The 14820-nt window shown below is 41.3% G+C and overlaps 1 protein-coding gene across 13 annotated transcripts in view; it reads right to left on the reverse strand.

Annotated features, from left to right (window-relative positions):
- Positions 1-14820, reverse strand: part of trip12 (thyroid hormone receptor interactor 12) — a 160237-nt gene that overhangs the window by 99734 nt on the left and 45683 nt on the right. For all 13 annotated transcript variants that reach the window (XM_078205851.1, XM_078205845.1, XM_078205874.1 and 10 more), the window contains 5 exons: positions 13182-13328; positions 12572-12685; positions 9064-9875; positions 7329-7434; positions 3568-3701 (listed from right to left, as the gene is read on the reverse strand). In XM_078205851.1, the coding sequence (XP_078061977.1) occupies positions 3568-3701; positions 7329-7434; positions 9064-9875; positions 12572-12685; positions 13182-13279 (1264 nt within the window). In that variant the 5' untranslated portion in view covers positions 13280-13328. The remainder of the gene's footprint in view (positions 1-3567; positions 3702-7328; positions 7435-9063; positions 9876-12571; positions 12686-13181; positions 13329-14820) is intronic.

Raw genomic sequence — 14820 nt, forward strand, 5'->3', positions numbered from 1 at the left:
AATATTTTCACCCAAAGGATGGAGAGAGTCTGGAACTCACTGCCTCAAATGGTTAAGGAGGCAGAGATCGTCATAACATTTTAGTAGTATATATATGTGCGCTTGCAATGCCAAGGCTTACAAGGCTATGGGTCAAGTGCTGAAAAATGGAATCACAATAGTTAGAACATAGAACATTATAGCGCAGTACAGGCCCTTCGGCCCTCGATGTTGCGCCGACCAGTGGAACCAATCGAAAGCCCATCTAATCTACACTATTCCAATATCATCCATATGTTTATCCAATAACCATTTGAATGCTCTTAATGTTGACGAGTCCACTACTGCTGCAGGCAGGGCATTCCACGCCCTTACTACTCTGAGTAAAGAACCTACCTCTAGCATCTGTCCTATATCTCTCACCCCTCAATTTAAAGCTATGTCCCCTAGTGTTAGCCATCACCATCTGAGGAAAAAGGCTCTCACTATCCACCCTATCTAATCCTCTGATCATCTTGTATGCCTCTATTAAGTCACCACTTAACCTTCTTCTCTAACGAAAACAACCTCAAGCCCCTCAGCCTTTCTCATACGATTTTCCCACCATACCAGGCAACATCCTGGTAAATCTCCTCTGCACCCTTTCCAACACTTCCACATCCTTCCTATAATGCGGCGACCAGAACTGTACGCAATACTCCAAATGCGGTCGCACCAGAGTTTTGTACAGTTGCAGCATGACCTCCTGGCTCCAAAACTCAATCCCTCTACCAATAAAAGCTAACACACCGTACCCCTTCTTAACAACCCTATCAACCTGGGTGCCAACTTTCAGGGATCTATGCACATGGACACCCAGATCCCTCTGTTCATCCACACTACCAAGTATCTTACCATTAGCCCAGTACTCTGTATTCCTGTTACTCCTTCCAAAGTGAATCACCTCACACTTTTCCACATTAAACTCCATTTGCCACCTCTCAGCCCAGCTCTGCAGCTTATCTATGTCCCTCTGTAACCTGCCACTTCCCTCCGCACAACTCCACCGACTTTAGTGTCATCCGCAAATTTACTAATCCATCCTTCCACGCCCTCATCCAGGTCATTAATAAAAATGACAAACAGCAGTGGCCCCAAAACAGATCCTTCCGGTACACCACTAGTAACTGAACTCCAGGATGAATATTTCCCATCAACCATCACCCTCTGTTTTCTTACAGCTCGCCAATTCCTGATCCAAACCACTAAATCACCCTCAATCACGTGTCCGTATTTTCTGCAAAAGCTTACCAAGGGGAACCTTATCAAACGCTTTGCTGAAATCCATATACACCACATCAACCACTTTACCCTCATCCACCTCTTTGGTCACCTTCTCAAAGAACTCAATAAGGTTTGTGAGGCATGACCTACCCTTCACAAAACCGTGCTGACTATCCCTAATCAAATTATTCCTTGCTAGGTGATTATAAATCCGATCTCTTCTAATCCTTTCCAATACTTTGCCCACAACAGAAGTAAGGTTCACTGGTCTATAATTACCAGGGTTGTCCCCACTCCCCTTCTTGAACAAGGGGACAACATTTGCTATCCTCCAGTCTTCTGGCACTGTTCCTGTAGACAATGACGACACACAGATCAAAGCCAAAGGCTCTGCAGCCTCCTCTCTAGCCTCCCAGAGAATCCTAGGATAAATTACATCCGGGATGGGATTTATCTTAGGATAGTTAGATGGTTTGTCTTTAACTGGTGCAGACACGATGGGCCAAATGGCCTTTTACTGTGCTGTATACCTCTGACTATCGACGTGCAAATGAACTCCTGCAGGGATCTTTATGTTCAGCATGGTCTTGCAATTTAAAATTTACTACTTAATTTTGTTCTGTCAGCCATCTTCTCATATCCTGTCATTTACACCAGAACTGTTCGAACCTGTTCATTCCATTGTTTAGCAAGGGCATTTTATCTATTTTGCCATTGATACTAAATAGATACTTGTGTTTTTGTTGTTTAATGAATTGCTGGAAATGGATAATTTTAGCAGAGGTCTTTTAGCAATCTGAGTAAACTTGGTCTTCTGCCTCAATACTAGAGTGCTTTCATTACATGAAGTGACCACAACTAGCTGTTAGTCTGAAATCTTTTCCTCCATTTGATTTGGCTCACATAAGTGTGTACATAATTTCTGGCGATGTAACTATTCTGCTGATTTGAGGATCTGTTCTGATACATTCTTCTCAAGATCAGGGCAGTGGCTGGTCCCGGTTACGATGGCAGTGCACTTGGGCATCCTCTTCTGGATGGATTTTTTCTTCCATTCTTGCACCAGTTTTTGACCAATGCCTAATTCTCTCTCTAGCACAGTTATTTGATGATCAGCAAACATTGTGTGTGTATTAGTGCAAGCACTCTATGGTATCAACTGAACTTAATGCGGAGTTTACGAGAAGGTCTAAGGTCGAGTCACAACAAACTCCTCCCCCTCCCATCTTCATTTTCAATTTGCTTCTCCAAACATGGAAAGAATCCCATTTACTAGGATTGAAAATCACAGCTGGAAAAGCTTTAATGACCAAGTGGCAAAGTAGTAAACCACCACCAATAGTACTTTTAACTGTTCTGCTGATCCCAAGTAGGGCACTTTCATATCATGCTTGCCACCAAGTACTGGCGTCAACCTGACCATTACCAAAGGAAAAAATTTCCCCGACAATTTAAAATAAATACATGATCCATAGAATATAACTGAATCATACCAGACTAAATTGATCTAGTGGGATGTTGCTGTTCCTTCATTGCAGGAGCCATGACCTCCAGAACAGACTGTGTTCTTTGGCCAAAAAACTGCAGAGGAGTCTACACTTACTAACTTAGCAAAATCAAGGCGATCCAATCACTCCAATTCAAAGAAAAGCATTAATATTACAGAACTAGGCAAATGGAGGATCACCTGTATTTGACAAGAAAACCATTTTGGAGGTGGTAATAAATGACACAATAAAACAAAGATAGAACCCAAGAATAAAATAAATTGCTAAACCTTATGGAGCTGGCATGCAAAAACCAGAGTTTGATGGGGAGCGGGGTTATTTTCCCAGTAACTCAAAACCAAAATATAGTCTCAGTTTTCCAAAGAATTGACACACAACTTCTGTTGGAACAAGACTTAAAAAGAGACTCACTGTACAAATGGAGATAATGCCAGACTAATTTACTTAAGTGTGCAATATTTCCAGGTGCCAAAAGTATCACCACACCTCATTTTGCAACCCTGTCTAAAGCTATGCTTTGTTGAAAGCAGATGGAACAGCCACAATATCTGAATGCGGGTGCCAAATATTATCAAACCAAGTGCTAACGATTGTGATGCATTTTTGAAAAAAGACCATAATGAATCAGTTGCCCACTTTCTTGATTGCTCCACAATACACATACTCTACAGATTTGTTTTCAGCGGAACAAGATTGGTTCTGGATCATGCTCCATTATCTAGTTATGCTTTTGCCAGTCAATGCATTCTCAAAAATATTGAACATCATTTCATTTTTAGACCAAGCAGAAATGGTTAAAAAAGGATTGCTTTTTTACCCGACGCTCCTTGAGGTACATCTTCTGTGCGTGTAGAAGAATTTGCTCCATCCTGGTTGTTGTCAGGATCTGCCATCTTCTCCTGTCGGCGAGCCTCAGATGCTCCTCTTTTGCCCAGGCCAGAGCCTCGCCGACTATTTTCAAGAATGGGGATAAAAGTAAAACATGAAATTCTTTTCACCTTCTAAGTAATACAAAACAACTGCTGAGACAATTGATGCAATTCAAACTGGCCAAACCATGTCCAGAATCGGTGGCAAATATCCATTTACAGAATAATATATAGCTAATACAATGGTAGATGCAAATGCAAGCTCTGAGGAAACAGAGGCTGCTAAGAGCTATGAACAGGTTAAAGGAATGGGCAAGGTGGCAGATGGAGTATAAGGTGGGGAAGTGTGAGGTTATTCACTTCAGCAGTAAGAACAGAAAAGCAAAATATTTTTTAAGAAGCATGACAATTCCAAATGTTGATACTCAGAGAAGGTTAGCCTGCATGTACAGCAAGCAATTACCAAGATGTAGCTATGCTAGCCTTTGTTGTGAGAGGGATTGGAATACAGGAATAAAGCAGTTTTGTTACCATTGTACAGGGGTTTGGCAAGACACGTCAAGTGATTGATTTGGTCTCCTTATTTAAGACTATACTTACATTAGAGGCAGAGTAAGTAATTTGGGTTCACATTCACTGGAGTTTTGAAGATGATCGCATTGAAACATGAAATTCTGAAGGGGCTTGACAGGATAGACAGAGTTCTACCCCATGTGTTTGGCAGCCTAAATTTCATTTATGGGCATCACTAATTTAATCTTGACAATTGCAATTTTTTGGTTAGCTCGGCACCCAACACACCATTTTTTAGGTTTACATTTCAAGTTAAAGGGGAGGTGATGGTCTCGTGGTATTATTGCTAGACTATTAATCCAGAAGGTCCGCTAATGTTCTGAGGACCAAGATTCAAATCCCGCCAAAGTAGATAGAACAAACAAAGAACAAAGAACAATACAGCACAGGAACAGGCCCTTCGGCCCTCCAAGCCCGCGCCGCTCCCCGGTCCAGGATTGAATCCTGAATCCAGGATCCCCGCCCAATTTTCCAGCCTATCTACATCCTAATATCCTATCCACCGAGCTGTCCCTCACAGCTACGATGTTTTGTTCATCACAACCTATTAACTCACCCCCACCCCCCCATTCCAGACCATGTGGAATTTGAATTCAATAACAAAAAATCTGGAATTAAGAATCTACTGATAACCACGAAACCATTGTTGGAAAAACCCATCTGGTTCACTAATGCCCTTTAGGGAAGGAAATATGCCGTTCTTACCAGGTCTCGCCTACATCTGACTCCAGAACCAGACCAAAGCGGTTGACTTCTCAACTGCTCTCGTGCAATTAGGGATAGACAATGAATGCTGGCCAGCCAGCAACACCCATGTCCCATGAGTGAATTTTTAAAAACCCATATGCAAGGTTTTGGTTTGTCCAATTAGAGTACTTTCTTGTTCCCTGTAGCAACATACCCCAAGTTATCCAACTTGGCTGAGCCATTGAACAGTGGATTAATTCACCCTGAAGTCAATCAGCAGGGTTGTGGCTTGCAACTCCTAAATATGCACAGAAATACTGCAGCTGAAACTACGTCTTATTAGAACAGCAAACTTGTATGTTTCTGCTGCTTACACAATAAGGGCTTTTACCTGCTGAACATTGGGAAACAAGTTAGAATACAGCTACCCCCAGCAAAAGAACATAGAACAGTACAGCACAGGAACAGGCCCTTCGGCCCTCCAAGCCTGCGTCGATCATGATGCCTGCCTAAACTAAAACCGTATGCACTTACGGAATCCATATCCTTCCATTCCCATCCTATTCATGTATTCATCGAGTTGCCCCGGAAATGTTGCTATTGTAACTGCTCCCACCACCTCCCCGGACAGCGCACTCCAGACATTCCCCACCCTCTGTGTAAAGAAACTTGCCTCGCACATCTCCTCTAAACTTTTCCCCATGCATCTTAAACCTACGCCCCCTAGTACTTGACTTTTCTACCCTAGGAAAGAGCATCCTGACTATCCACTCTGTCCATGCCACCCAATCTTGTAAACCTATCAGGTCACCCCTCAACCTCCGTGGTTCCAGTGAGAACAAACCGAGTTTATCCAACCTCTCCTTGTAGCTAATACCCTCCAGACCAGGCAACATCCTGGTAAACCTATGTCTACACTGTCCCTTAAGCTGCCCCTCCGTTCAATAAGATCATGGTTGATCTTTTACCTCAATTACACTTTCCCACCTCCCCAATCCCATTATTTGTTAATTCTCCTAGAGTCTAACTCTACTCAATGAGCATTTACAGGACTCAATGAGAATTCTAAAGATTCACAACCCTCAGTTAAAAATTTCCTTCTCATCTAATTTCAAAATAGCTGACCCCTTATCCTGGGATTATGCCTCCTAGTTCGATTCCCCAGTGAAGGGAAACAATCGTTAAAGCCCCTTCAGAGTTTGATGTTCAGTAAGATCACCTCACGTGCTCCTGAACTTGAGAGCATAGGTCCAATCTACTCAGTCTATCCCTGAAGAACTCTCATATCCAAGGCATCAAGTGGGGAGTACATAGTTTCTTGAAAAAGGAAACAAATAGTGTACCATATTCTAGGTGTGGTCACACCAAAGATCTATGCAATTGCATCAAAACTTCTTTGCTCTTGTACTCCAGCCCAAAGGCAAATGTGCCATTTACCTAATTGCTTGCTGTACCTGCATACATACTTTGCAGTTCTTGTACAAGCACCCTGTAGAAATCGGATTTAATTCTTTCATGGATTGTGGGTGTCACTGGCAAGGTTTCCCATCCTAAACTGCCCTTGAATTAAGTGGTTTGCAATGCCATTGCAGAGGATAATTAAGAATCAATCACACAACTAGATCTGGAGTCACACGTAGGCAACATTACTGAACCAGATGAGATTTTGCAACAATTGATGATGGATATCATGACATAATTGATATAAATAATTGGAAGTTATTCTGAGCTAAAAATGACATTACAGTAGATTTGAAAGGGGCAAAGGAAATTAAAATGCATTAGCATTAAATCTATGGATGAAGATTAGAACAGTCTATACCTTCCAGAGAAGTCCAACTCCAATAAGACTTCAATACTTAAGCTGCTACAAAATCTGGATCCTACACAAGCACTTTGCCAGAACAAAAAGGGTAATTAGGAAGCTGTTTCCTTGGGTAATAGTTGAATTATTAACAGGCAGATTTCAAGGAAGTGGTGTTTATTCCTCAGATTAGAGAGGCCATCAGAGGCAAACCTGCCTTTTTAAACTCGAGAACCCAGTTTTGAATTAGACTTGGATAATCTATGATTAGAAACAAGCCACAAAGCCAAAACATTTGACAAAATTTATATTGATATTCCTAAGTCTGTTTTTGCATGTGGAAAGCTTTATGTAGCTTTACCAGAGTGAGCATTTGGATTCTTTTTCGAAAGAACTGGAAATCCTGCATTTAAACAATTATTGTGACAATAAAAATACTAATTTGCAAACGTTTTGCGAATCTCTGCTAGCTAGTCACACAAAACACAAATTCAATGCAATTTGATGCTATCGCAGCATGCCCAAAAGTAACTAAAATGGCCATTTCAGGTCAATTAAGCTGTCTCAAGATGATCACTTCAGACCATTAAAAAAGCTTGGACTGTAGTTTTTCTTTTACATATTTTGAATTCAAAGAGCATTTACCTGGTGCTAGCACAGGAGCCCGTGGTCTTTTGCCGTGTGCTCCGCCTCAAACTGGGGAGCTCTGCTGGTGGTGATTCACTGCGCTTCTTAGTAGACCTCCTCAAGCCTTTAAAAAGTTCAACAGTAGATAGTGAAATCAGAGGGGAAAAAATACTGGTGCAGTTCCATTAATTTAAACACCCTCAGAATCAATGGTACATCAACAATTAATATTCACCACACTGCATTCTAAAGGTAGACTTCCAGCAAAGTTATGTTACTACCAATTTGCATTGCAACTTATCCAATGGTGTCCTTAAAAACTCAAATTTGCTGCATTTCATGTATTTGCAACAAAAGATTTAACAAGATGGTGGTTAGGCAGTCCAATTGAACACTTCAAAAGAATGTGGAAGTGTGTACGAATTGGCTGTAAAATGTTCCAAATTTCCTTTGCTCCCCCCCCCCCCCCCCCCCCCCCCAACACAAAAAAAAAGCCCTTCTCACATAAGGCTACTACCTCCCAAGCCATCAATGTTCTGTAACTGGTCAGCGTGGTATTTGAGAGCCCTCTTTTCTCACTCTGGAAATGGACCACCTCCATTCAACAGTCTCAAGTTGAATTCAAAGGTCACCACAACTTTAAAAGCATCCTTTTAAGGAGCTTTACTTACTTCAGTCACAAGGGATATATTACCTTCACCTATGCAAGTTAGTATTTGAAATATGCTGCAATATCATAGGGAGAATTCTGATACTAAGGTCTAGTTCAGAATTTCAGCGAGTGAAACACACAAGCTTCCATTTTCAAATTATTATTAAATTAATTTAAACACAAGACAAAGGCTCAAGTTTGACGCAGTATTTAATTTCAATAGCTTCACAAAATCCAGATTAATTACCAAGGCTAAAGCAATGCAAAAATGTAGAACAGAGGTCACAGACTCGAGACTAGTTGAACATAAGGGACAAGCTTCAAGCCCTTTACCTAGGAAAGTTGGAGGATCAGCAATAATTCCCAGCAACTGTATCTTTGAGAAAAGGGTCATAGAAATCATAGAAACCCTACAGTGCAGAAAGAGGCCATTTGGCCCATCGAGTCTGCACCGACCACAATCCCACCCAGGCCCTAACCCCATATCACTACATATTTACCCGCTAATCCCTCTAACCTACGCATCTCAGGACACTAAGGGGCAATTTTAGCACGTCCAATCAACCTAACCTACACATCTTTGGACTGTGGGAGGAAACCAGAGCACCCGGAGGAAACCCACGCAGACATGAGGAGAATGTGCAAACTCCGCACAGTGACCCAAGCCGGGAATCGAACCCAGGTCCCTGGAGCTGTGAAGCAGCAGTGCTAACCACTGTGCTACCGTGCCACCCCAAATGTCTTGGTGCTTAAATAAATGGTTTTCTTAAGATTAAGTCATACAACTGCAATTTATTTGCCTTGTCTAGTACAGAAAATTACCCAAAGCATGCTTTGGAAGAATGCGCTTTTAAATTTTAAAAAAAGTACACATCGGTAAGGATTATCTTCGTACTTGCAACACATATGGATCAGAACTTGTACAATGGTCAAGTTTAGCTGATTTTCACCACTGAAGATTTTGGTTAGTTCAGCATTTCATCCACATAAATGGTTTGCATAAACGAGATCAATAACTCCAAAAACTGGACTGCTATACAAGAGAGATCATTTTTGACACTGTCTAACCCAAAATACAATCAATTAATTTCATCAACTCACTAGCTAACTTTGCTTGTAGGCCTGAAGGGCCTGGTTTTGAAGTCTCCGATTTGGAAGACCCCGGGAGTGACAGTTTTGCTTTCGGCAGGCTAACTTTAGGGCTAAAGCGGGCAGCCCACTCAAATTTAGAGGAACCACCAGTTTTGCTCTGCTCTTTTTCCCGACTGCTTCTGCGAGGGCTAGGGCTAGAGGCTGAGCGAGAACGACGAGCCTTATTCTGATCTTTTCCTTGTTTTAGCCTGGCTCCCTGAGGCACAGTAGCAGAGGAGGATGACGAAGTAGAGGCAGAAGAGGAGGAAGAATCAGTGACAGTGCTACACCCAGCTTTGGCTGAGGTCGCCGATTTTGAAGCCAGCTTGGTTGGTTTAGCAGACCTGTCTTCAGCACTGATCGAGTCAGCCACAGAATCACTGTTTACAGAAGTTGTAGTTTCAATCTTTTTCCTTTTTTGAAAGGGGGAGGCACCGGCAGACCCAGTCTGCTTTCTACTCTGGGTCTTACTCGTGGATGCTGCTTGGGAAGTTCTTATCTGCTGATCTTGCACAGACTTCCTTTTCTTTGGGGACTTCGTTTGCACCTTGTGTTTTTGTGTTTCAGTCGGATTCTCTGAGGGTTGAAGTGCTTTGGGCCTTTTTGCAGAGCAGGTGGAGTTTGAGCTGCTGTAATCAGGGCTTGGACCACGTTTCACACCTCTCAAACTGCTTTTGGAGCCGTCCCTTTTAGTTTGTCCAGTTTTGGGTCGTTCTGACCTAATTCTATCTTCTTGCTGTGTCACAGAAGCAACGGATGAAGAGCTACAGCTCCTGGAGTTCCTGAAATGGCAACATTAAAAGATCACAAGGTTATCTGTGGCAATGGTTCTACCCGCAACTCCAAATACCATCAGCAAGTCACTGAGCAGAACCTTGACATGGACTGGACTTTCAAAGCATGGAGCTTACAATAACTATTTTAATTTCCAAATGCCAAGATCTTGATGAATGCAAGGTTGTAAAGTTTTCAAACTTATTGCTTCCATAAGGGTAATAAATGCACATGTACACTTTGAACATTGTACAAGAAAGAACCATTAAACCACTTGTATGGTGCTTCACAAGTGCATCCAAAATTCAGTCATGTTTAATTGTAAAATGCTGTGGAAAGTATGAAATTTTGTTTTATGCACTCAATTTCTTACATCTCTTCTTGATAAGCAACCCTTCTTCCTTACAACAGTTAAACTAAACGGAATGCCACTGAAAAAATCTGCATGGACTGTAAAATAGGTTTCCCCTGTAGAAACCTATTGTTCCGAGTGTAGATTTTCTTTGGAACGCTCATTGTATGTCAGCTGTACTAATAGATGATTGGAGAAGCAAAATATAGGAAGCCCAAAATGATTCAATTACAACCTGGAACATTCCCAACAGGCAATCCAAATCTCGGTTTAAATTCTGCAATCAAGATTATCCAGGTGTTGCTATACAAGTGGCAAATTTAGGAACAATGCAGATGTCAAAGTCTGGCATTGATTGCCTCTTTGACATGAAAAAATAAACTCCAGTACCTTTTTTTGTTAATAAATTGCAAATTCTGCTAAAATTAAAACTTTTGAACTTACAAGGAAGTCACAAATTGGAAATCAATTACAGAACAAGGCAATTCCCTATTGGAAGGGCGATAATGAAAATCATTCCCAATGGAGTGGAGACTGAAAAATTCCTGCAGAAGTTGAGATTTCTCTTCTTGCTAAGAGATTGCAAGCTACAATAGATAATGAATGCAGCCATGTTTTGCTGTTAAATCCAATTGTTAAATTGCATGACAGCTAACAATATTTCAGTGGTAGCAGGCCGTGGTAAATAGAGTGCTTGTAAAAGGGCACAAATTTTATTCAAAACTACTACTTGCAAATAACACTCATTTATAAGCATTTTATTCCTACTCCTTCCTTCAGACACTTCACTTCCTCAAATTACCCTTCACCAGCATTTCCAATTCCTTTCTACTGCTTCAACGCTCATGAAAAGTGCTCTTTCAAAACTAAAACATGGAATAGGAGTCAACCTCTAAATATAGCAGCAGGAGAATGCAACCAAGGGCATAAATTTAAAACTTGGCAAATTAGGAATTTACAGATCGCATAAAATAAATGGTCATGATTCTACGGTTGGACAAAAATGGAACCCAAGAAACATGGCAAGTACATGGCTGTAGACAGAGATTCTAATTAGTAAGACACTATGAAGTTCACATCACTTTTATTGGGTCACACGGAGTTGGGGATAGGGTGTTAGCATGGATTGGGGATTGGCTATCCGACAGGAAGTAGAGAGTCAGAATAAATGGGTGCTTTTCTGGTTGGCAGATGGTAACTAGTGGCGTGCCGCAGGGATCGGTACTGGGGCCTCAACTATTTACCATTTATATAGACGATCTGGAGGAGGGGACTGAGTATAGGGTAACAAAGTTTTCAGACGACAAAAAGATAAGTGGAAAAGTGAATCGTGTGGAGGGCGTAGAAGGTCTGCAGAGAGATTTGGACAGGCTGAGTGAGTGGGCGAGGATCTGGCAGATGGAGTATAACGTTAACAAATGCGAGGCTATTCACTTTGGAAGAAATAATAGCAAATTGGATTATCTAAATGGAAAGAAATTACAACATGCTGCTGTGCAGAGGGACCTGGGGGTCCTTGTGCATGAGACGCAAAAACCCAGTCTGCAGGTGCAACAGGTGGTCAAGAAGGCAAATGGGATATTGGCCTATATCGCAAGGGGGATAGAATATAAAAGCAGAGATGTCTTGCTGCATCTGTACAGGGCATTGGTGAGGCCGCAGCTGGAATACTATGTGCAGTATTGGTCCCCTTATTTGCAGAAGGATATATTGGCCTTGGAGGGAGTGCAGAGAAGGTTCACCAGGTTGATACCAGAGATGAGCGGTGTTGACTATGAGGAGAGACTGAGCAGATTGGGTTTGTATTCGTTGGCATTTAGAAGGCTGAGGGGGGAATCTTATAGAGACCTATAAGATAATGAAGGGGCTGGATAAGGTAGAGATGGAGAGATTCTTTCCACTTAGAAAGGAAACTAGAACTAGAGGGCACAGCCTCAAAATAAAGGGGGGTCAGTTTAGGACAGAGTTGAGGAGGAACTACTTCTCTCAGAGGGTGCTGAATCTCTGGAATTCTCTGCCCACTGAAGTGGTGGAGGCTACCTTGTTGAATATGTTTAAATCACGGATAGATGGATTCCTGATCGGTAAGGGAATTAGGGGTGATAGGGATCAGGCGGGTAAGTGGAACTGATCCACTTCAGATCAGCCATGATCTTATTGAATGGCGGGGCAGGCTCGAGGGGCTAGATGGCCTACTCCTGCTCCTATTTCTTATGTTATGTTCCTATTTCAGAATACCACCTATTCACTAAATTTGCTTTTGGAAGATTGATGCATCTTAAAGATATCTGGTTTAACTCTTTTCTGTCCAACATAGTCATGAAGTTTTCTGTTAAGCAAAATATCTAATACCTTCTTGACACACGCCCTCTGGACTGCCCAGAGGTAGTGTCTGACTGCAGTTTTGTTGTTTTAGCAGTTGGCCTACTTGGAATCGGCTTCTGTTTCCTCTCTTCTGACTGTGGCCTATTGCAGAGGAAAACAAAAGGAAATCTAAAAACAAATTCAGCATACTTGAGGAATTGGAATACCAATGGAGACATGGGGTATATCGCAGAACTCATTGCCCTGATCATGATGGATTTCCAGAAGGATATATTTTTCCTTCCTTTACCAACCGAGATCCAAATTAAATTAAAAATTTGCACTAGGAACTCACCCTGTTCCCAATCAGTTAATGCCAGGTGTTTTCACCCACAGATTGAGTACAAGACTCATCTATTTCTTTCCGAAACTCAAGAACACTTTTTACTTCACAAATTTATTACTTTATATTTCATTGATGGCTCGAAGATGCCCATTTTAGTGCTGAATGAGGACATTTCTGTCCACCAACTAGGAACTTCATTGTACTCTGCTGACAGGCAACTCCCAACACACCAGGCGCCCAAGCAAAAAAAAAAATCAAACTAACTTCTGCTGAAAGGAAAGCATTTTTTAACAATATACTTATTTTACTTGCCTTCCTCCTGCTGCTTCGTCTTGTGGCTGGGCCCCGGCAGTGTTCCTCTGTGAACGTCGCAGTGACCCCCCTGTATTGTAATTAGGCCGGTTGGACATTGGCACCTCTCTCCTTAAGGGACATACCCTTTCTAGACACTATCATTCACTGAAACAAAAAAGGGAAATCAGAACACAACTTGAAGTAGGTAAATATTTACTATTGTGTACAATAGCAATGCAATAATGTCATGAGAATTATCACTTACTAGCAACAATAAGCTTGGTATAATAGTTTAGTTAGGTTTTCAGCTAATGGGAATCCAACCCCTCATCTTAAGCCATCGCTTCTCACATTATGCATAGCACTGAACAGAATGCTAGTTTACGACTGGTAAGGATGGAATCTAATTTAATCTCCATTGCTTTAAACTTCGCATATTTTAGCCAAGCATCTGGATTTACTCTTCAGCTTTTCATAAACCCAGGACACTAAATAGATCAGGTCCAAATTCACAATGAAGCTTCAATTGTTCCAATTCACACAGTTGAAGGAAGGAGCTTTGTACCTTAAAAATTGTTGCTGAATAAGGCTATATCAAATGAGAGACTATTTAACATGTTTCTTAATTAAAGTAGCACAATTTATAACTGCAGTGTGTGCTTCTAGATCAGTTTGCTTCACCTGGTAGCATTCTTGTTCAAGTCAGAAGGTGCAGATTCAAGCCTCACTCCAAGGCTCGAGCAAGTATGCTCAACTGAGGCACAGTCTTTGAAGAAACATTAACTGAAGACCCTGTGTACTGTTCAGGCAGATATAGTACATACTGCCAATGGTTCTAAGAGTACAGGGGTTTTCCCAGTGTCCTGCTCAATATTTATCCTTCAAACCAACCTCAAAACAGCCTTAAATTTGGGTTCAGTTTGGAGTGCAAAAGTCACCTTCACTAGTCCTTTATTAAAGTATTTACCTTTGCTTGTTTGCAGACAAGAAGCCCACCTGACTGTATGAAAACTTCAAAAGGAAAGTAGTTATACATCAAACATACTTTCCTCCTCAGACACAATGACAAATGATTTACTATCGTAGGCAAGAATTACCCTTAATGTCAAACATACGTCACCATGGTCAACCACCAGATACAAAAACTGCTTGTGCAAACAAATAGCGCAAGTTTCAGACAATTCAATAAACCACACACCAAATACGTTAGATGTGAGTTCGTCATCTTTAGAGACAGGTGGCATGCAATCAGTTGCACTGGAGAACTCATGGATCAGAAAGTGTATGTGAAATTAACTTTAATTGCTGTTATGATAAACAATCATGGTATCCTACACCTCTGATTCATTAAATATACCTTCAAGGATAGGAATGAGCATCAGCTCTTCTTTCCTTTGTTCTACAGGACAAATGTGGATGAACTGGGGAAGTTGCTAGAGTTTATTATCAAGGATTTCATAACTCGGCATTTGGAAAGCAGTAGTATAATCAGACAAAATCAGCATGGATTTATAAAAGGGAAATCATGCTTGATGAATCTTATTGGAATTCTTTGGAGGATGTAACCAGTAGAATTGGCCAAATACCACTAGTGGATGTCGTGTATTTAGACTTTCAGAAGGGTTTCAACAAGGTCTTACATAACAGACAACTATGT

This window comes from Mustelus asterias, chromosome 3 (assembly GCF_964213995.1).
Source record: "Mustelus asterias chromosome 3, sMusAst1.hap1.1, whole genome shotgun sequence".
Classification (NCBI taxonomy): Eukaryota; Metazoa; Chordata; class Chondrichthyes; order Carcharhiniformes; family Triakidae; genus Mustelus; species Mustelus asterias.